This window comes from Tachyglossus aculeatus, chromosome 22 (assembly GCF_015852505.1).
Source record: "Tachyglossus aculeatus isolate mTacAcu1 chromosome 22, mTacAcu1.pri, whole genome shotgun sequence".
NCBI lineage: Eukaryota > Metazoa > Chordata > Mammalia > Monotremata > Tachyglossidae > Tachyglossus > Tachyglossus aculeatus.
The window spans coordinates 54,492,466-54,514,193 of NC_052087.1; the positions used below are offsets into that span (position 1 = coordinate 54,492,466).

The 21,728-nt window shown below is 51.3% G+C and overlaps 1 protein-coding gene across 2 annotated transcripts in view; it reads left to right on the forward strand.

Annotated features, from left to right (window-relative positions):
- The window catches only part of CD151 (CD151 molecule (Raph blood group)), a 52,449-nt gene extending 31,164 nt beyond the window's left edge, over positions 1-21,285 (forward strand). For both annotated transcript variants that reach the window (XM_038764300.1, XM_038764301.1), the window contains exons 2-8: positions 4,591-4,695; positions 4,801-4,992; positions 10,237-10,311; positions 12,294-12,398; positions 15,428-15,586; positions 19,637-19,723; positions 20,138-21,285. In XM_038764300.1, the coding sequence (XP_038620228.1) occupies positions 4,615-4,695; positions 4,801-4,992; positions 10,237-10,311; positions 12,294-12,398; positions 15,428-15,586; positions 19,637-19,723; positions 20,138-20,197 (759 nt within the window). In that variant the 5' untranslated portion in view covers positions 4,591-4,614 and the 3' untranslated portion in view covers positions 20,198-21,285. The remainder of the gene's footprint in view (positions 1-4,590; positions 4,696-4,800; positions 4,993-10,236; positions 10,312-12,293; positions 12,399-15,427; positions 15,587-19,636; positions 19,724-20,137) is intronic.
- Positions 21,286-21,728: the final 443 nt, after the last annotated feature.

Below are 21,728 nucleotides of genomic sequence, written 5' to 3' on the forward strand. Positions count from 1 at the left end.
CTCAATTAATGGTAATAGTATTTATTGAGAGCTTAATGGGTTCAGAACCCTGTACTGAGCACTGGATAATTGTGGTGTTTGTTTGCCAGGCACTGTACTAAGCGCTGGGGTCGGAGGGGAATATAAGCTACTTGGGCCGGAACACGTCCCTGTCCAATGTAGGACTCACAGTCTCAGTCCCCATTTTCCAGATGAGGGAACCGAGTCCCAGAGAATACTAATAATAATGATGTCATTTGTTAACCACTTACTATGTGCAAAGCACTGTTCTAAGCACTGGGGAGGATACAAGGTGATCAGGTTGTCCCACGAGGGGCTTACAGTCTTAATCCCCATTTTACAGATGAGGTAACTGAGGCACAGAGAAGTTAAGTGACTTGCCCAAGAGCACTCAGCTGACAATTGGGAGAGGCAGGATTTGAACCCATGACCTCTGACTCCCAAGCCCGTGCTCTTTCCACTGAGCCATGCTGCTTCTCTAAGTGAAATGACTTGTCCAAGGTCATACAGCAGACAAGTGGCAGAGCTGGGATTTGAACCCAGGTTAACAAATACCATTGTTATTATTATTATGTGGAACAGGGACTGTGTCCAACCCAAGTGTCTTGTAATAATAATAACAATGTTGGTATTTGTTAAGCGCTTACTATCATCATCAATCGTATTTATTGAGCGCTTACTATGTGCAGAGCACTGTACTAAGCGCTTGGGAAGTACAAATTGGCAACATATAGAGACAGTCCCTACCCAACAGTGGGCTCACAGTCTACTACTACTACTACTACTAATAATAATGATGGTATTTGTTAAGCGCTTACTATGTGCAAAGCACTGTTCTAAGCACTGGGGGATACAAGGTGATCAGGTTGCCCCACGTGGGTCTCACAATCTTAATCCCCATTTTACAGATGAGGTAACTGAGGCCCAGAGAAGTGAAGTGACTTGCCCAAAGTCACACAGCTGACAAATGGCGGAGCCAGGATTTGAACCCATGACCTCTGACTCCAAAGCCCGAGCTCTTTCCACTGTGCCACACTGCTTCTCTTAATTGTCAGCCTTAATCCCCATTTTACAGATGAGGTAACTGAGGCCCAGAGAAGTTAAAAGTGACTTGCCTGAAGTCACACAGCTGACAATTGGCAGAGTCAGGATTTGAACCCATGACCTCTGACTCCAAAGCCCGTGCTCTTTCCACTGACCTACGCTGCTTCTCTTAGGCCAAGCACTGTTCTAAGTGCTGGGGGGTTACAAGGTAATCAGGGTTGTCCCACGTGGGGCTCACAGTCTTAATCCCCATTTTCCAGATGAGGAAACTGAGGCCCAGAGAACTGCCCAAAGTCACCCAGCTGACAAGTGGCGGAGCCGGGATTAGAACCCATGACCTCTGACTCCCAAGCCCGGGCTCTTTCCACTGAGCCACGCTGCTGCACTTAGAACAGTGACTGGCACATTGTAAGCGCTTCACGAATTCATTCATTCATTCAGTCGTATTTATTGAGCGCTTACTGTGTGCAGAGCACTGTACTAAGCGCTTGGGAAGTACAAGTTGGCAACATATAGAGACGGTCCCTACCCAACAGCGGGCTCACAGTCTAGACTGCTATTATTAGTATTATTATTATGAGCTAGTGTCTACCCCGGCGCTTAGTACAGTGCCTGGCACGTAGTAAGCGCCTAGCAAAGACCACAGGAAAGAAATGAGCGGTCCCTGAGCCCGCCCCTCCCGTCTCCTCCCCTCCCTGTCTTGGCATCCAAGTGGAATTGAGCAAGCCTGGTTTCGCCCTGCTGAAGAACCATGGCCCGGAGCGAGCACCGGAGCACCTGAGCACTTGAGCACGTGCCACCGAGGCCTTCGAACCCCGAACCCCCTGTCCCTGATCATCTCCACTCTCCCCCAGCGCTTAGCGCAGGGCTTGGCACCTAGTAAATGGTTCTCATCCTCGCTTCTAATCCCGGCCTCCGCCGCTTGTCTGCTTTGTGACCTTGGGCAAATCACTTCACCACTCTGGGCCTCAGTTCCTTCCTCTGGAAAGTGGAGATGGAGACAGGGACAGTGTCCGGCTCGATTTGCTTGTAGCCACCCCAGCGCTTAGTACAGTGCCTGGCACAGAGTAAGCGCCTAACAGAGGCCGTATCATCGTTATTTTATTATTAAGCGCTTAACAAATGTCACTGTGGTGATTGTTGGTGGATGGTTGGGGCTGTGGGGGCACGTGGCTCAGTGGAAAGAGCACCGGCTTTGGAGTCAGAGGTCATGGGTTCAAATCCCAGCTCCGCCACTTGTCAGCTGGGTGACTTTGGGCAAGTCACTTAACTTCTCTGGACCTCAGTTACCTCATCTGTAAAATGGGGATGAAGACTGTGAGCCTCACGTGGGACAACCTGATCACCTTGTAACCTCCCCAGCACTTAGAACAGTGCTTTGCACATAGTAAGCGCTTAATAAATGCCATCATCATCATCATTTGAAGCTGTAATTGGGGGATGTCCGGTCCCCTGGTAGCCTCCTCTTCTCCTCCACCCCTTCCCCTTCTCTTCCTCCCCTCCTTCCCGCCTCACCCTTGCCGTGGCGGCCCCCCACCCAGGCCTCTTGTTTAACCCCCCTAAATTATCCCCCCTTCCCTTGGGCTTGGGCTTGGTTTCCTGGCTTTTGTAAAGCTGCATCCGGGTCCGAGCTAGGAGTGACTTGGCCAAGGTCACACATCAGACCAAGTGGCAGAGTCAGGATTAGAACCCAGTTCCTTCTGATTCCCAGGTCCGTGCACACCGCTTCTCATAAACAGCTAAGCACTGGGGATGGCAAGATAATCAGGTCGGACATGGTCCTTGTCCCATGTGGGCCTCACAGGCTAATTAGTCCATCAGTGGTATTTACTGAGCGCTTAAAATGTGCAGTGCACTGGACTAAGTGCTGGGGAGAATACAGTACATCAGAGTTGGTAGGTACGTTCCCTGCCCATCATGAGCTTGCAGTCTAGGGGGGGAGACAGTCATTTAAGAAGAAGCAGATGGATTAGTGGCTGGAGCATTAGCCTGGGAGTAATGGGTTCGAATCCCGGCTATGCCACCTGTCTGCTGTGTGACTTGGGGCAAGTCACTTCACTTCTCTGGGCCTCTGGGTACAGAGATTACCTCATCTGTAAAATGGGGATTAAGACTGTGAGCTTGGTGTGGGACAGGGATTGTGTTCAACCCAATTTGCTTGTATCGCCCTCCCCCCCCCAGTGCTTAGTACAGTGCCTTAGTACAGGGATTGTGTTCAACCCAATTTGCTTGTATCGCCCTCCCCCCCCCAGTGCTTAGTACAGTGCCTGGCACATAGTAAGCACTTAACAAATACCAAATTACTATGATTATGATTATTATTATTACTAAGTAAATAATTTAATACTATGTGCCTCTAGACTGTAAGGTCATTGTGGGCAGGAAATGTGTTTGGTTATTCCTCTCATTCATTCATTCATTCAATAGTATTTATTGAGCGCTTACTGTGTGCAGAGCACTATACTGAGCACTTGGGAGAGGACGGCAGAACAACAAGCAGACACATTCCCTGCTCACGAGGAGCTCACACTCTAGAGACGAGCTCACAGTCCCAAGCGCTTAGTACAAGCTGCTTAGAGAAGCAGTGTGGCTTAGTGGAAAGAGCGTGGGCTTGGGGGTCAGAGGACGTGGGTTCTAATCCCGACTCTGCCACTTGTCTGCTGTGTGACCTTGGGAAGGTCACTTCACTTCTCTGTGCTTCTCTGTGTAAAATGGGTATTAAAAGTGTGAGCCCTTTGTGGGACAACCTGATTACCCTGTATCGACTACCCCAGCTTGGCACATAGTAAGCGCTTAACAAACACCATCATCATTATTATTACTACAGTGTTCTGCACACCAGTAAGTGATCAATAAATAGGATTGATTGAATGAATGAATGGATTGGAGCCAAGGCTGGGAGAGCGAGGTGGGTCGGTCCCCCTTTCCCTCCAAAACAGACTTAGACAATGAAATCACCTTTCCTCCCACCACCTCCCTTCCCGCTCCGGGGCCAGCTGGTTCCTGCTGCCGGGTGACGTCAGGGCCGGGGAATGCCGGGGGAGGCCCGGCTGGGCCAGGCGGGCACTGGGGTGGGTGGTGGTCCCCACTCTCCCCCTAAACGCCTTCTCCCCGGTGGCCCCGCTCCTGGTCGCGTGGCAGGTCTGGGGGGGTGGTGGTGGCAGGGGAAACAGGCCTTTTGGGGGTCACCCTGGACCTCTGCTCCAGGGCCTGGCATCAGGCCGGTCGAGGGGCGGGGGTGAGCCTGATGCCAGGCCTGCTGGGGGTGGGCGATGGGTGGGTATTGCCCATCCAGGCTGGGAGGGGATGAGGCGAGGGGTGTGAGGCACCCAGGGACGGGGGGCTGTCCAACATGACCTCTGGTCGAGTCTGGCGTGAGAGTCCCGTGGGTACCCACATGCCAGCCACGGGCAGGGGTGGGAAATAGGGCCCGGGGGAGTCGATCGGAATCTGAGCCCCTGGCCCAGGCGGGGCTCAGTTTCCCCAGCTGGGAAATGGCGCTGTGTCCCCTCCCCCCGCTGCTTCACATGCCCATTTTGCCCCCAGAGACCCCCCCTCTGAGCTGCCGAGATGGGTGACTATGAGAAGCAGGAGACGTGTGGAGCCGTCTGCCTCAAATACCTGCTCTTCGTCTTCAACTGCTGCTTCTGGGTAAGGGTTGCCCCCGACGGGGGTGCAGGGAGGGGGTCCCGGGGCTGGCGTGGGAGGAGGGAAGCCCCCCACTCCTGACTGGGCATGACCTGCCCTGATCTCCAGCTGGCAGGGCTGGGCGTGATGGCCGTGGGCATCTGGATTCTGGCCCTCAAGAGCGACTACATCAGCCTGCTGGCCTCCAACTTCTACACGGCCACCGCCTACCTCCTGGTCGTGGCCGGTGTCGTCGTCATGGTGACGGGCATCCTGGGCTGCTGTGCCACCTTCAAGGAACGCAGGAACCTCCTGAGGCTGGTAGGTGCCGGGGCGGGGGGGGGGGGGACACGACTCCCACCCCCGCCTTAATAATCATTCTAACACCTGTGGTACTTGGTAAGTGCTCACTGTGTGCCAAGCACTGTTCTAAGTGCTTGGGGTAAATAATAATAATAATAATAATAATAATAATAATGGCATTTATTAAGCATTTACTATGTGCAAAGCACTATTCTAAGCACTGGGGGGTTTCAAGGTGATCAGGTTGTCCCACAGGGACATCCCATCTCAATCTTAATCCCCATTTTACAGATAAGATAACCGAGGCTCAGAGAAGTTAAGTGACTTGCCCAAAGTCACACAGCTGGCAATTGGCATAGCCAGGATTTGAACCCATTACCTTGGACTCCAAAGCCCGTGCTCTTTCCACTGAGCCACGCTGCTCCTCAAGGTCATCAGGTTTCGTCTAGACTATAAGCTCGTTGTGGGCTGGGAATGTGTCTGTTCACTGTTCTGTTGTCAATCAATCAATCATATTTATTGAGCGCTTACTGTGTGCAGAGCACTGTACAAAGTGCTTGGGAAGTACAGTCCTTCGCCAAGCGCTTAGTACAGTGCTCTGCCCACAGTAAGCACTCAGTAAATACATTTCACTGTCTGACAGGCCGGACATGGTCCTTGTGTCCCATGGGGCTGACAATTTCGATCCTAGTTTTACAGGTGCAGTGTTTGAGACACAGAGACGTAAAGCGACTCATCCAAGGCCACACAGCAGGCAAATGGCAGAGCCAGGATTAAATTAGGGAAGCAGCCTGGCCTAGTGGATAGAGACCAGGCCTGGCATTCAGAAGGAGCTGGGTTCTAATCCTGGCTCTGCCACTTGTCTCCTGTGTGACCTTGGGCAAGTCACTTCACTACTCTGGGCCTCAGGTCCCTCATCAGGAAAATGGGAAGAGCTCCACGGGTGATAGGGACTGTGTTCAACCTGATTATCTTGGATCTACCCCAGGACTTAGCGTGGCTTAGTGGAAAGAGCCCGGGAGTCAGAGGTCGTGGGTTCTAATCCCGGCTCCGCCACTTGTCAGCTGTGTGACTTTGGGCAAGTCACTTCACTTCTCCGGGCCTCAGTGACCTCATCTGGAAAATGGGGATGAAGCCTGTGAGCCCCAGGTGGGACAACTTGATAACCTTGTCATCTATCCCAGCGCTTAGAAGAGTGCTTGGCACATAGTAAGCACTTAACAAATACCATCATTATCATCATCATCATCAATCGTATTTATTGAGCGCTTACTGTGTGCAGAGCACCGTACTAAGCTCTTGGGAAGTACAAGTTGGCAACATATGGAGACAGTCCCTACCCAACAGTGGGCTCACAGTCTACTATTATCGGCGCTTAGAACATAGTAAGCGCTTGACAAATACCATCATTATTATTTACAGTGCCTGGCACGTAGTAAGTGCTTCATAATTCCCCTTAAAAAAGAAGACATGCGCACATAGTAAGCACTTAGCAAATACCATAAAAAAACAAACAAACAAACAAAAAATTCAGGTCCTCGGGCTCCTGGGCCCTGGGCTCTTTTCCCTAGGCGATGCTGGATCCCCAGTAAATCTAGGCAGACCAGGCCCTGGTGACCCCCGGGGGATGGGGGGGTCTCTCTCTCTCCCTCGCTTTTCCCCTCCCCCACCTCTATATTGGGTCATGAAATGATTGAAGGGGGTTTAGCACAGTGGCAGAGCGCATGCTTCTCATGTATGAAGCCCCATCATCACCATTTTATAATAATAATAATAATAATGATGGCATTTATTAAGTGCTTACTACATGCAAAGTACTGTTCTAAGCACTGGGGAGGTTACAGGGTGATCAGGTTGTCCCACAGGGGGCTCACAGTCTTCATCCCCATTTTCCAGACGAGGTAACTGAGGCACAGAGAAGTGAAGTGACTTGCCCAAAGTCACCCAGCTGACAATTGGCAGAGGTGGGATTCGAACCCATGACCTCTGACTCCAAAGCCCGGGCTCTTTTCACTGAGCCACGCTGCTTCTTGTAGAGGAGCAATGTAGTGTAGTGGGTAGAGCAGGGGTCTGGGAATCCGAAGGTCAGGGGTTTTAATCCCAGCTCTGCCACTTGTCTGCTGTGTGACCTTGGGTCAGTCACTTCACTTCTCTGGGCCTCAGTGCCCTCATCTGGAAAATGGGGATTGAAACTGTGAGCCCCACGTGGGACAGGGACTGTGTCCAACTTGATTTGCTTGTATGCCCCCCCAGCACTTAGTACAGTGCCAGGCACTTAGTAAGTGCTTAACAAATACCACAATTATCATTATTATTATTACTAGATGGCTCTCATAATGCTGTGCTGGCTGCTGGCAGGTGGGGGCTGAGCATGGGAGATAATAATAATAATAATAATAATAATAATAATAATAATAATAATAATAATAATTGTAGAGAAGTAGAGAAGCAGCAGGGCGCAGTGGGGGAGAGACCAAGAGGTGCAGAGTCACTCAGTCATATTTACTGAGTGCTTACCGGGTGTAGAGCACTGTATTAAGCGCTTAGGAGAGTACAATAGAACTTTAAACAGACACATTCCTCGTCTGCAATGAGCTCATAGTCTAGAGGGGGAGACAGACATGAATGTAAATAAATAAATTATGGTTATGGACGTAAGTGCTGTGGGGCTGGGAGAGGGGATGAATAAAGGAAGCAAGTCAGGGCGATGCAGAAGGGAGTGGAAGAAAAGGAAAAGAGGGCTTAAATCTGGAGGAGATGTGTCCTCAACAAGGCCAAGCACTGGGCTAAACGCTTGTCTCTCCCTCTAGATTGTAAGCTCGTTGTGGGCAGGGAACGGGTCTGTTTATTGTTGTTTTGTCATTCATTCAGTCGTATTAAGCAGCGTGGCTCAGTGGAAAAAGCACGGGCTTGAGAGTCAGAGGTCATTCATTCATTCATCCAATCGTATTTATTGAGCGCTTACTGCGTGCAGAGCACTGTACTAAGCGCGTGGGAAGTCCAAGTTGGCAACATACAGAGACGGTCCCTACCCAACAGCGGGCTCACAGTCTAGAAGGGGGAGACAGGGAACAAAACAAAACATATTAACAAAATAAAATAAATAGAATAAATATGAACAAATGAAATTAATAAATAGAGTAATAAATCTGTACAAACATATATACATATATACAGGTGCTGTGGGCAGGGGAAGGAGGTGAGTGGGCGGATGGGGAGGGGAGGAGGGGGAGGTCATGGGTTCTAATCCCGGCTCCGCCACTTAGCTGTGTGACTTTGGGCAAGTCACATCACTTCTCTGGGCCTCAGTTACCTCCTCTGTAAAATGGGGATTAAGACTGTGAGCCCCATACGGGACAACCTGATTACCTTGTATGCCCCCCAGCGCTTAGAACAGTGCTTGGCACGTAGTAAGCGATTAACAAATGCCATCATTGTCATTATTTATGGAGCGCTTACCGTGTGCAGAGTACCGTCCTAAGCACTAGGGAGAAGACAAGTGCTTAGTACAGTGCTCTGCCCGCGGTAAGCGCTCGATAAATAGGATCGAATGAAAGAGAGGACAATAGAATAGAGTTAGGAGACAACGTTCCCTGCCCACAAGGAGCTGACGGTCTAGAGTGGGGAGGAAACAAGTCGGGGACAACGGGGGAGCCCATTCCCACTCCCACTTCTGAGCAATTCCAGCCCCTGTGGGACTGGAATTGGGGAGGGCCGGCCTGGTGTCTGTCCGTCTGTCCTGGACAATAAGCCCAGTGTCTTCCCTGGTGACCCCTCCCCAGCCTGTTCCCCGGGGGGCAGGTGATTCCCCGTCCCGCCCCCCAAAACCTCCGACACACAGTTGTGTCTGGAGAATGAAAGTCTTTGTCTGCTGGGGCTGCGGGGCGGGGCTGATGGAAAGGGGTGTGAGGGGGTGAGTTTGGGGGTTGGTTCAGGATCCCACTGGAGAAACCGTTCTGGAGAGGTGGGGGTGGGTGTCTGGCTTACCACCCCCACCCCCCGGCTTGGGGAGTGGATGGTGAGGGGGGTCAATAATAATAATAATAATGACATTTATTAAGCGCTTACTATGTGCAAAGCACTGTTCTAAGCGCTGGGGAGGTTACAAGGTGATCAGGTTGTCCCACGGGGGGCTCCCCATTTTCCAGATGAGGGAACTGAGGCCCAGAGAAGTGAAGTGACTTGCCCAAAGTCACCCACCCAGCTGACAATTGGCAGAGGTGGGATTCGAACCCATGACCTCTGACTCCAAAGCCCGGGCTCTTTCCACTGAGCCACGCTGCTTCTCGTAGAGGAGCAGTGTAGTGTGGTGGCTAGAGCAGGGGTCTGGGAATCCGAAGGTAAGGGGTTTTAATCCCAGCTCTGCCACTTGTCTGCTGTGTGACCTTGGGCAAGTCACTTCACTTCTCTGGGCCTCAGTGCCCTCATCTGGAAAATGGGGATTGAAACTGTGAGCCCCACATGGGACAGGGACTGTGTCCAACTTGATTTGCTTGTATGCGCCCCCCAGCACTTAGTACAGTGCCAGGCACAAAAGTGCTTAACAAATACCACAATTATTATTATTATTATTATTATTATTATTATTACTAGATGGCTCTCATAATGCTGTGCTGGCTGCTGGCAGGTGGGGGCTGAGCATGGGGGATAATAATAATAATAATGGGATTTGAACCCATCACCTCTGACTCCAAAACCTGTGCTCTTTTCCACTGAGCCACGCAGAGTCCCGAGGCCTCTCTCCTGAATTGGGACCAGACCTTGTGGCTTTGTCCCAGGTGGGCAGGGAGTGAGGGGGGCACAACCTCGGGCCTGGCAGTTGGCCGGCGTGGTCACCCCCTTGCCACCCCTCACCCCCGGGATGTCCCTTGTCTGTGGGGAACACAGGGGAAGGGGTCGGTGGTGGTGCCAGGGCCTGGCTGGAGATCACGGGAGGTGGGGAAGGTTCAGGGGTGCCAGGGCCTGGCTAGGAGCCACAGAGGGTGGGGAGCTGGGGGCGGGGGCTGCCCCGGTAGGGGAGGGGGTGGGCGGAGGGTCCGGCACACTTCCTTCCCAGCCTGGCGCCTTGGGGGCCCCCAGGAGGAATGACGGGTGCCCAGGGTGGGGCGGGGGGCGAGCCCGGGCAGGGCCGGGCCAGGGTCTGAGCCCGTTCCTGGCTGGTAGTGCTGACCTGGGGTGAGGTAGGGGAAAGAAGAGCAGGCCAGCCAGAGGGTCTGAGCCCTGGTCTCCCTCCCGGCCCCCTCCCCCTGTGTCTCCCTGCAGTATTTCATCCTGCTGCTCATTATCTTCCTCCTGGAAATCCTGGCCGGGATCCTCGCCTACGTCAGCCATCAGCAGGTCTCACTGCCAACCCCCACCCTCCTTCTCTCTCTCTCCTTTCTTTCTCTTTCTTCTCTCTCTCCTCTCTCCTTCTCTCTCCTCTCTCCTTTCTCCTCTTTCTCTTTCTCTCTTCTCTCTCTCCGTTCTTTCTTTCTTTCCTTTCTCTTCCTCTCCTGTCATCTCTCTCTCCTCCTTCTCTTTCTCTCCTCTCCTTCTCTCCTCCTCTCTCTCCCCTTCTCTTTCTCCCACCTGCTCTCTCCTCTCTATTTTCTCCTTTCTTTCTTTCCTCTCTTTCTCTCCTTCTTTCTCCTCTCCTCTTTTTTCTCTCTTCTCTCTGCTTTCTCTTCCTCTCCTCTCTCCTCTCTCTCTCCTCTCTCCCCCTTCTTTCTTTCTCTCACCTTATCTCTACTCTCCACTTTCTCCTTTTCTTCTCTTTCTCTCTCCCTCTCCTATCTCCCCCCTTTTCTCTTCTTTCTCTCTCTCCTTTCTCTTCCTCTCCTGTCTCTCCTCTCTCTCTCCTCCTCTCTCCCCCTTCTCTCCTTCTCTGTTTCTCCTCTCTACTTTCTCCCCCTCTCCTCTCTCTCCCCTTTCCTTTCTCTCTCTCTCTCTTTCCTGCTGTCTTGCTTCCTCCCTGCCTTTCTCCTTTTCCTTCTCTTTTTCTGTCTCTCTTTTTCTTCATTCCTCTTTATTATGATGATGATGATGATTGTTTTTTATGGTATTCGTTAAGCACTTACTATGTGCCAGGCATTGTACTAAGCGCTGGGGTAGATGCAAGATGAACAGGTTGGACAGAGTCCATGTCCCACATGGAGTTCACAGTTTTAATCCCCATTTTACAGGTGAGGTACTTGAGGCACAGAGAAATTAAGTGATTTGCCCGAGGTCACACAGCAGACATGTGGTCAGGATTAGAATCCAGGTCCTTCTGAATCCCAAGCCCATGCTCTATTCACTAGGCCATGCTGTTTTTTTAATGTGTTTATTAAGTGCTTTTTAAGTGTAACATATTTAATTCATTCATTCAATCATATTTATTGAGCGCTTACTGTGTGCCGAACACTGTACACTAAGCACTTGGGAGAGGACAGCAGAACAGTAAACAGACACATTCCCTGCCCACAATGAGCTTACAGTCTAGAGGAGGAGACAGACATTAACAGAAATAAATAAATGAGGGATGTGGACATGTTGTGGGGCTGGCCGTCGGGATGAATAAAGGGAGCAAGTCAGGGCGAAGCAGAAGGGAATGAGCGTTATTATGGTATTTGTTAAGTACTTCCTATGTGTTAAGCACTGGGGTAGATACACGTTAATCAGATCAGATAAAGCCCTGTCCCCCGTACAACCTATTCTGTTATGTTACACAAGATCATCAGGTCCCCCAAGGGGCTCCCAGTCAAAGGTGGAGGGAGAACAGGAATTAAGCCCCCATTTTACGGAAGAGGAAACTGAGGCACAGATCAGTGAAGTGACTTGCCCAAGGTCATACAGAAAGGACTTGGCTGAGCTGGGATTAGAACCCAGATCTCCTTTCTATCATTTTCTCTCTCTGTCTCTTTCTTCACTTTCTTTCTCTGTCTCTCCATCTCTCTCTCTCTCCTTCCCTCTGTCTCTATTTCATTCATTTATTCAATCATACTTATTGAGCGCTTACTGGGTGCAGAGCACTGTACTAAGCGCTTGCTCGGCAGGGTCGCCTCCTGCAGGAGCATCCTCGGGCCCGGCACCGACTTTGGGGCCGGGGTGGGACGGGAAGGGTTGGCAGGGTCTCCAGGGGTCATCCTGTCCATCCCCCTGTCTCCAGGCAGGACGCCACCCCCACCCGTTCTGGGGACTTTGCCCCCTTCCTGGAAGGTTCTTCCCTGGGTGACCCCTGCCCTGGCCATCCCCGTCCCCTCTCTGTCCCCCTCCCCTCACCGTCCCCTGAGGTTCCCCCTCCTCACTGCGGCCCTCCCTCCCTCCGTCCGTCCGTCCACCTGTCCGTCGACTGCGATCAGATGAACGAGGAGCTGAAGACCGGGCTGAAGGCCACAATGACGGAGAAGTACCGGCAGCCGGGGGCCGAGGGGGTGACCAGCGCCGTGGACAAGCTGCAGCAGGAGGTGGGTGGAGATACCAGCCCGGGGCGAGGGGTGGGCCCGGGGCGGGGGCCATGCCAGGGACACAATGTGCTGCCCCCCTTCAGGCTTCTGGAGGCCTGATATTTATTACTCTATTTATTTATTTTACTTGTACATATCTATCCTATTTATTTTATTTTGTTAGTATGTTTGGTTTTGTTCTCTGTCTCCCCCTTTTAGACTGTGAGCCCACTGTTGGGTAGGGACTGTCTCTATATGTGGCCAATTTGTACTTCCCAAGCGCTTAGTACAGTGCTCTGCACATAGTAAGCGCTCAATAAATACGATTGATGATGATGATGATGATGATCTCACCCTTGGTGTTATCTCTCCCCCGCCATCTCTGGGCTCACCCCCTCCGTCTCCGCACTCGGCCGTGACTCGGTGTCTCTGGGCTCACCCTCGGTGTTGTCTCTCCCCCTGCCATCTCCGGGCCCACCCCTGACCCATTGTCTCTCCCCGCTGTCTCTCCCCCTGACCCAGTGTCTCTCTCTGCTGTCTCTGATCTCAACCCTGACCCAATCTCTCCCCACATTGTCTCTGGACTCACCCACAGCCCAATCCGTTCCCCTCGGTGTCACCCCTGACCCCGTGTCTCCCCAGCCTAGTCTGACCCCAGCCATCTCCAGACTCACCCCCGGCCCTGTCTCTCCCCTCGCCGTCTCTGTGTTCTCTCCTCACCCCTGATCCAATGTCTCTCTATCCCGGTCTCTTCCTCAACCGTCTCCAGATTCACCTCTGGCCTTGTCTCTTCCCTCGCCGTCTCTAGATTCATCTCTGAGCCGGTGTCTCCCCAGCCTGGTCTCTCCCCCAACTGTCTCCAGATTTGCCTCGGTCTTGTCCCTGGGCTCACCCCTGGTCCTGTCTCTCTCCCCGCCGCTTCCCCAGCCCGATCCCTCAATCAGTCGACCCATGGTATTTAATGAGCGCTTAATGTGTGCGGAGTGCTGTACTAAGCGCGTGGGACAGTCCAATCCAACAGAATTAGCGGATGCATTCCCTGCCCATAATGGGAGGCGGCATGGCGTAATGGCTAGAGCCAGGGCTGGGAGTCAGAAGGTCATGGGTTCTAATAATAATAATAATAATAATGGCATTTATTAAGCGCTTACTATGTGCAAAGCACTGTTCTAAGCACTGGGAAGGTTGTGCCTCGTGGGGCTCACAGCCTTAATCCCCATTTTACAGATGAGGTCACTGAGGCACAGAGAAGTTAAGTGACTTGCCCAAAGTCCCACAGCTGACAATTGGCAGAGCCGGGATTTGAACCCCTGACCTCTGACTCCAAAGCCCGGGCTCTTTCCTACTGAGCCACGCTGCCACTTCTCAGATGTGTGGCCTTGGGCGAGTCACTTCACTTCTCCAGGCCACTGTTCCCTCATCTGTAAAATGCGGATAAAGACTGTGAGCCCCATGTGGGATGAAGATGGTGATGATGGTGGCGGTGGTATTTGTTAAGCGCTTACTATGTTCCAAGCACTGTTCTAAGCGCTGGGGTAGATACAAGGTAATCAGGTTGTCCCAAATGGGGCTCACAGTCCTAAACCCCATTTTACAGATGAGGGAACTGAGGCAAAGAGAAGTTAAGTGACTTGCCCAAGGCCACACAGCAGAAAAGTGGCAGACAGGGACGGCGTCCAACCCGATTTGCCCAGCGCTTAGTACGGTGCCTGGCACATAGTAAGCCTCCCCCTCATCATCCCCCCCGGCCTTACCTCCTTCCCCTCTCCACAACACCTGTATATATGTATATATGTTTGTACGTATTTATTACTCTATTTATTTATTTTACTTGTACATATTCTATTTATTTTATTTTGTTAATATGTTTTGTTTTGTTCTCTGTCTCCCCCTTCTAGACTGTGAACCTGCTGTTGGGTAGGGAACGTCTCTATCTGTTGCCAACTTGTACTTCCCAAGCGCTTAGTACACTGCTCTGCACACAGTAAGCGCTCGATAAATACAATTGAATGAATGAATGAATGAATTAACAAATACCATACTACTACTACTACTACTACTACTACTACTATTCATTCGTTCAGTCAGCAGCGTGGCTCAGTGGAAAGAGCACGGGCTTTGGAGTCAGAGGTCATGGGTTTGAATCCCGACTCCGCCACATGTCTGCTGTGTGACCTTGGGCAGGTCACTTAACTTCTCTGAGCCTCAGTTACCTCATCTGTAAAATGGGGATTAAGACTGTGAGCCCCACGTGGGACAACTTGATCACCTTGTATCCCCCCCCAGCGCTTAGAACAGTGCTCTACACATAGTAAGCACTTAACAAATGCCATTATTATTATTATTATTATTGTTCAGTCGTATTTATTGAGCACTTACTGTGTGCACTCCCCCTCGTCCCCCTCTCCATCCCCCCATCTTACCTCCTTCCCTTCCCCACAGCACCTGTATATATGTATATATGGTTGTACATATTTATTACTCTATTTATTTATTTATTTTACTTGTCCATATCTATCCTATTTATTTTATCTTGTTGGTATGTTTGGTTTTGTTCTCTGTCTCCCCCTTTTAGACTGTGAGCCCACTGTTGGGTATTGACTGTCTCTGTGTGTTGCCAATTTGTACTTCCCAAGCGTTTAGTACAGTGCTCTGCGCATAGTAAGCGCTCAATAAATACGATTGATGATGATGATGATGATGATGATGATGCAGAGCACTTGGGAAGTCCAAGTTGGGAACGTATAGAGACGGTCCCTACCCAACAATGGGCTCACAGTCTAGGAGCGGGCTCACAGTCTAGAATAATAATAATAATAATAATAATAATAATAATAATAATAATAATAATAATAATAATAATAATAATGGGCTTACAGTCTAGAGGGGACCAGCCTAACTATCTTCAGCATTGCCTCTCCCTCCGGAGCCCCCCAGGCTCGGCCTCTCCCCAACCCGGTGTCCCCCGGCCCCGTGACTCCCCCGGCCCCGGGGTCTCTGGACTTTCCCCCTGACCCCGTCTCCGTCTCCCCCGGCCCGGCCCCGTGCAGTTCAAGTGCTGCGGCAGTAACAGCTCGGACGACTGGAAGGACAGCCTCTGGATCAAGTCCGGTGACGCCAACAACCGCAAATTCCCCGACAGCTGCTGCAAGACCATCGTGGACGGCTGCGGCCAGCGTGACCATGCCTCCAACATCTACAAAGTGGAGGTGCGACATGGCCTACTGGCTGGGGCGTGGGCCTGGGCGTCACCGGGTCCTGGGTTCTAATCCCGCCTCTGCCCCCCCCTTTTTTAATGGCATTTGTTAAGTGCTTACTATGTGGAAAGCACTGTTCTAAGCACTGTGGGTATACAAGGTGATCAGGTTGTCCCATGGGGGGCTCACAGTCTTAATTCCCATTTTACAGATGAGGTAACTGAAGCCCAGAGAAGTGAAGTAGTGGGATTAGAACCCATGACCTCTGGCTCCCAAGCCCGTGCTCTTTCCACTGAGCCACGCTGCTTCCTATAATATGGCTTAATCCCCATTTTAATAGTAATAATGATGGCATTTATTAAGCGCTTGCTATGTGCAAAGCACTGTTCCAAGCACTGGGGAGGTTATAAGGTGATCAGGTCGTCCCACGGGTGGGCTCACAGTCGTAATTCCCATTTTACAGATGAGGTAACTGAGGCCCAGAGAAGTAAAGTGGTGGTATTAGAACCCATGACCTCTGGTTCCCAAGCCTGTGCTCTTTCCACTGAACCACGCTGCTTCCTATAATATGGCTTAATCCCCATTTTAATAGTAATAATGATGGCATTTATTAAGCGCTTGCTATGTGCAAAGCACTGTTCTAAGCACTGGGGAGGTTACAAGGTGATCAGGTTGTCCCACGGGGGGCTCACAGTCTTAATTCCCATTTTACAGATGAGGTAACTGAGGCCCAGGGAAGTGAAGTGGTGGGATTAGAACCCATGACCTCTGGCTCCCAAGCCTGTGCTCTTTCCACTGAGCCATGCTGCTTCCTATAATATGGCTTAATCCCCATTTTAATAGTAATAATGATGGCATTTATTAAGCGCTTACTATGTGCAAAGCACTGTTCCAAGCACTGGGGAGGTTATAAGGTGATCAAGTTGTCCCACGGGGGGCTCACAGTCTTAATTCCCATTTTACAGATGAGGTAACTGAGGCCCAGAGAAGTGAAGTGGTGGGATTAGAACCCATGACCTCTGGCTCCCAAGCCCGTGCTCTTTCCACTGAGCCACGCTGCTTCCTATAATATGGCTTAATCCCCATTTTAATAGTAATAATGATGGCATTTATTAAGCGCTTGCTATGCGCAAAGCACTGTTCTAAGCACTGGGGAGGTTACAAGGTGATCAGGTTGTCCCACGGGGGGGGCTCACAGTCTTAATTCCCATTTTACAGATGAGGTAACTGAGGCCCAGAGAAGTGAAGTGGTGGGATTAGAACCCATGACCTCTGGCTCCCAAGCCTGTGCTCTTTCCACTGAGCCACGCTGCTTCCTATAATATGGCTTAATCCCCATTTTAATAGTAATAATGATGGCATTTATTAAGCGCTTGCTATGCACAAAGCACTGTTCTAAGCACTGGGGAGGTTACAAGGTGATCAGGTTGTCCCACAGGGGGGCTCATAGTCTTAATCCCCATTTTACAGATGAGGGAACTGAGGCTCAGAGACGTGAAGTGACTCGCCCAAGGTCACACAGCAGACACATGGCAGAGCCGGGATTCGAACCCATGACCTCTGACTCCCAAGCCCGGGCTCTTTCCACTGAGCCACGCTGACTTCTCTAAGCCCCTTGTCTGCTGGGTGACCTCGGGCGAGTCACTTTGCTTCTCTGGGCCTCAGTTCCCTCATCTGTCAAAGGGGGATTGAGACTGGGAGCCCCAGTGTGGGATGGGGACTGTGTCCACCCTGATTAACTTGTATCCACCCCAGGGTTTAGTACAGTGTCTGGCGCGTAGTGAGCGCTTAACAAATACCATTATTATTACTATTAGGGGCAGGGCACCCAATGACCCCCCAGCGGGCTGGTACTCCGAGACATGACAACTGGGCATGGGCGTCAATCAATCAATGCACATATTTATTGAACACTTCCCGTGTGCAGAGCACTAGATGGCTAGAGAAGCAGCGTGGCTTAGCGGAAAGAGCACTGGCTTGGGAGTCAGAGGTTGTGGGTTCTAATCCCGCCCCCGCCCCTTGTCTGCTGGGTGACCTCGGGCAAGTCACCTCACTTCTCTGTGCCTCAGTTCCCTCATCTGTCAAATGGAGATTAAGACTGTGAGCCCCACGTGGGACAACCAGCTAACCTTGTATCTATCCCAGGGCCTAGAAGAGTGTTTGGCACATAGTAAGTGCTCAGCGCTTAGAACAGTGCTTTGCACATAGTTAGCGCATAACAAATACCATCATTATTATCATTATTATTAACACACTTCTCTGTGCCTCAGTTACCTCATCTGTCAAATGGAGATTAAGACTGTGAGCCCCACGTGGGACAACCTGCTAACCTTGTATCTATCCCAGGGCCTAGAACAGTGTTTGGCACATAGTAAGTGCTCAGTGCTTAGAACAGTGCTTCGCACATAGCGCATAACAAATACCATCATTATTATTGTTATTATTAACACACTTCTCTGTGCCTCAGTTACCTCATCTGTCAAATGGAGATTAAGACTGGGAGCCCCACGTGGGACAACCTGCTAACCTTGTATCTATCCCAGGGCCTAGAACAGTGTTTGGCACATAGTAAGTGCTCAGCGCTTAGAACAGTGCTTCGCACATAGCGCATAACAAATACCATCATTATTATTGTTATTATTAACACACTTCTCTGTGCCTCAGTTACCTCATCTGTCAAATGGAGATTAAGACTGGGAGCCCCACATGGGACAACCTGCTAACCTTGTATCTATCCCAGGGCCTAGAAGAGTGTTTGGCACATAGTAAGTGCTCAGCGCTTAGAACAGTGCTTCGCGCATAACAAATACCATCATTATTATCATTAACACACTTCTCTGTGCCTCAGTTACCTCATCTGTCAAATGGAGATTAAGACTGTGAGCCCTACGTGGGACGACCTGCTAACCTTGTATCTATCCCAGGGCCTAGAACAGTGTTTGGCACATAGTAAGTGCTCAGCGCTTAGAACAGTGCTTCGCACATAGTTAGCGCATAACAAATACCATCATTATTATTGTTATTATTAACACACTTCTCTGTGCCTCAGTTACCTCATCTGTCAAATGGAGATTAAGACTGTGAGCCCCACGTGGGACAACCTGCTAACCTTGTATCTATCCCAGGGCCTAGAAGAGTGTTTGGCACATAGTAAGTGCTCAGCGCTTAGAACAGTGCTTCTCACATAGCGCATAACAAATACCATCATTATTATCATTATTATTAACACACTTCTCTGTGCCTCAGTTACCTCATCTGTCAAATGGAGATTAAGACTGTGAGCCCCACGTGGGACAACCTGCTAACCTTGTATCTATCCCGGGGCCTAGAACAGTGTTTGGCACATAGTAAGTGCTCAGCGCTTAGAACAGTGCTTCACGCATAACAAATACCATCATTATTATCATTATTATTAACAAATAATAATTATTATTATTATTTCTGAGGAGGGGACAATACAACAGAGTGGGCAGACATGTTTCCCGCCCACAAACTTGTGTGTGTTTGTGAGTGTGTGTGTCCGGGGGGTTGGCGGGATGTGGGTTTGGGGGTAGTTTCTGGAAATGGGGAGGCAGAAGAGGGGTGATGTCACCAGTTTCTCCTGTGTCCCCCCCACCCACGACAATCAATCAATCGTATTTATTGAGCGCTTACTGTGTGCAGAGCACTGTACTAAGCGCTTGGGAAGTGCAAGTTGGCAACATATAGAGACAGTCCCTACCCAACAGTGGGCTTACAGTCTCAAAGACCTAAAGACCTAAAAGTCTAAACGACACCCCCCGACCCATCACCTTACTATGTATATATGGTTGTACATATTTATTACTCTATTTATTTATTTATTTATTTATTTTACTTATACATTTCTATCCTATTCATTTTATTTTGTCGGTATGTTTGGTTCTGTTCTCTGTCTCCCCCCTTTTAGACTGTGAGCCCACTGTTGGGTAGGGACTGTCTCTATGTGTTGCCAATTTGTACTTCCCAAGCGCTTAGTACAGTGCTCTGCACATAGTAAGCGCTCCATAAATACGATTGATTGATTGATTGATTGATTACTAGGGCGGCTGCATCACTAAGCTGGAGATCTTTATCCGGGAGCACCTGAAGATCATCGGGGCCGTGGGCATCGGCGTGGCCTGTGTGCAGGTGAGGTGGCTAGTTGCCCGCCGGGACCTGGAGGGGAAGGGGGAGGAGGAGGACGATGAAGACGTCCCCTCATGGGGATGGAGGTCGGAGGGCCTGACTCCCTCTTCACCTCAGTAACCCAAGGGGAAGTCAGTCAGTCTGTTGTATTTATTGAGCGCTCACTGTGGGCAGAGCGCTTTACTAAGTGCTTGCCCCCGCCCCCCCTACAACCTGCCCCTGGCCTGCCCCTTCCACCCCGCAGCCCACATCCCACTCCCCAGTCCAACGACTGGAAGCCTGCAGTGGGCAGGGAGCGTGTCTTCTGTATCGTTCTATCATCGTCCTCTCCCAAGCACTTAGTACAGTGCTGTGCGCACAGTGAGCGCTCAATAAATAGGACTGACCGACTGACTGACGGCCCCCGCTCTCCCGCAGCTCTTCGGCATGATCTTCACCTGCTGTTTGTACAAGACCCTAAAGCTTGAACATTACTAGACGCAGCCCACCCCGCTCCCCGGCCCCCACGCGCCACGACCTCGGGTCAGACGTGGGGGGGATGACCCCCTGTGATGGGAGGTGGGGTCCCCTCTCCCTTCCTCCTCCCCGCCCCGGGCCCGGTGATCGCATCATTCCCGGGGGTCGGAGACCAGGGGAGGGGGCCGGAAGGGAAGGACGGAGCTCAGCTCTCAATGACGGCTTCTTCCTGTTGTTGACACTGTAAAATGGCCTGAGCCCAAACTACTGACCGACCCAGCGGACGCCATGGGAGGGGATCGCCTTCCCCCTCACGCTTCGCTGGACCCCGGACCTTGGACATCCAGCTCCTCCCCCCCTAACCATTGTACCCCAGGTCTCCCCGCCCCGCTACCCCCGCTCAGGTGCTTACTGTAACTTTTCACCCAAACCCTGCCCCCCAAGAACGCCTTCGGAAGATTCACCGTGACCCCCTCGGGGGCCCGGGCCCGCCTCCGCCTCGCGACTGTGCAGTTGGCGGGAAATTACGGTAACGTGAGTCGAGAAGACTTGGCGGGAAGTGGCGGAGGTGGGAAATCACTCAGGGGAGATGACCGTGGGCCGGGAGATTTCCTTCCCGAGTCCCGCTGGCCTCACGGCGAGGACGGGAACACCGCCGACTTGGGTTAGCCCACCCGTTTGGGGCGGTTGTCCAGCTGAGACCCTCCTCCCCGCGGGGTCTTGGTCTCCTAGGGGTCCCCGCCTTCGCCTTACGGATCCGGGTGGGCCTTTCCCCCTCCTCCAACTGTCCCGCAGGGACCTCCAAGACCCCTCCCCGGTTTAAGTGCCTTGAGTCTCCGTTCACAAAGTCCGTGTGGGGGCTGCTGCCTCCGGCCTCCTCGGACTATTTATTTTTATTTAAAAGGGAAATCGGTCTGCTGATCTGCTGGGACGGGGGGGCTCCCACTTCTCCCACTTCCCCCCAAATCCCCGGGCCCTGCCCACACCACCGGCTCACCGGCTTCTCCCGCTGAGCACACGCGCACACTGATTGTTTTCTGCTGGTTTGTTTTATCCGTGTGCCTTCGTATCCCACCCCCAGCATTAAAGCCCGTCTCTCCAGCCCGCAACCTGCCTCCTCCCTCTGTATAGCGCCGTGGGAAGGGGCAAGAAGGATAATGCCATCAGAGGTCTTCTCACTGTACCTCGTTCATTCATTCATTCATTCAGTCTCATTAATTTTGCGCTTACTGTGTGCAGAGCAATGTACTAAGCACTGGGGAAGTACATATAGCATACAGCTTTTAATTCTATTTGTTCTGACGACTTGACACCTGTCCACATGTTTTGTTGTCTGTCTCCCCCTTCTAGACTGTGTTGTTGGGTAGGGACCGTCTCTATATGTTGCCAACTTGGACTTCCCAAGCGCTTAGTCCAGTGCTCTGCATCATCATCAATCGTATTTATTGAGCGCTTACTATGTGCAGAGCACTGTACTAAGCGCTTGGGAAGTACAAATTGGCAACGTATAGAGACAGTCCCTACCCAACAGTGGGCTCACAGTCTAAAAGGG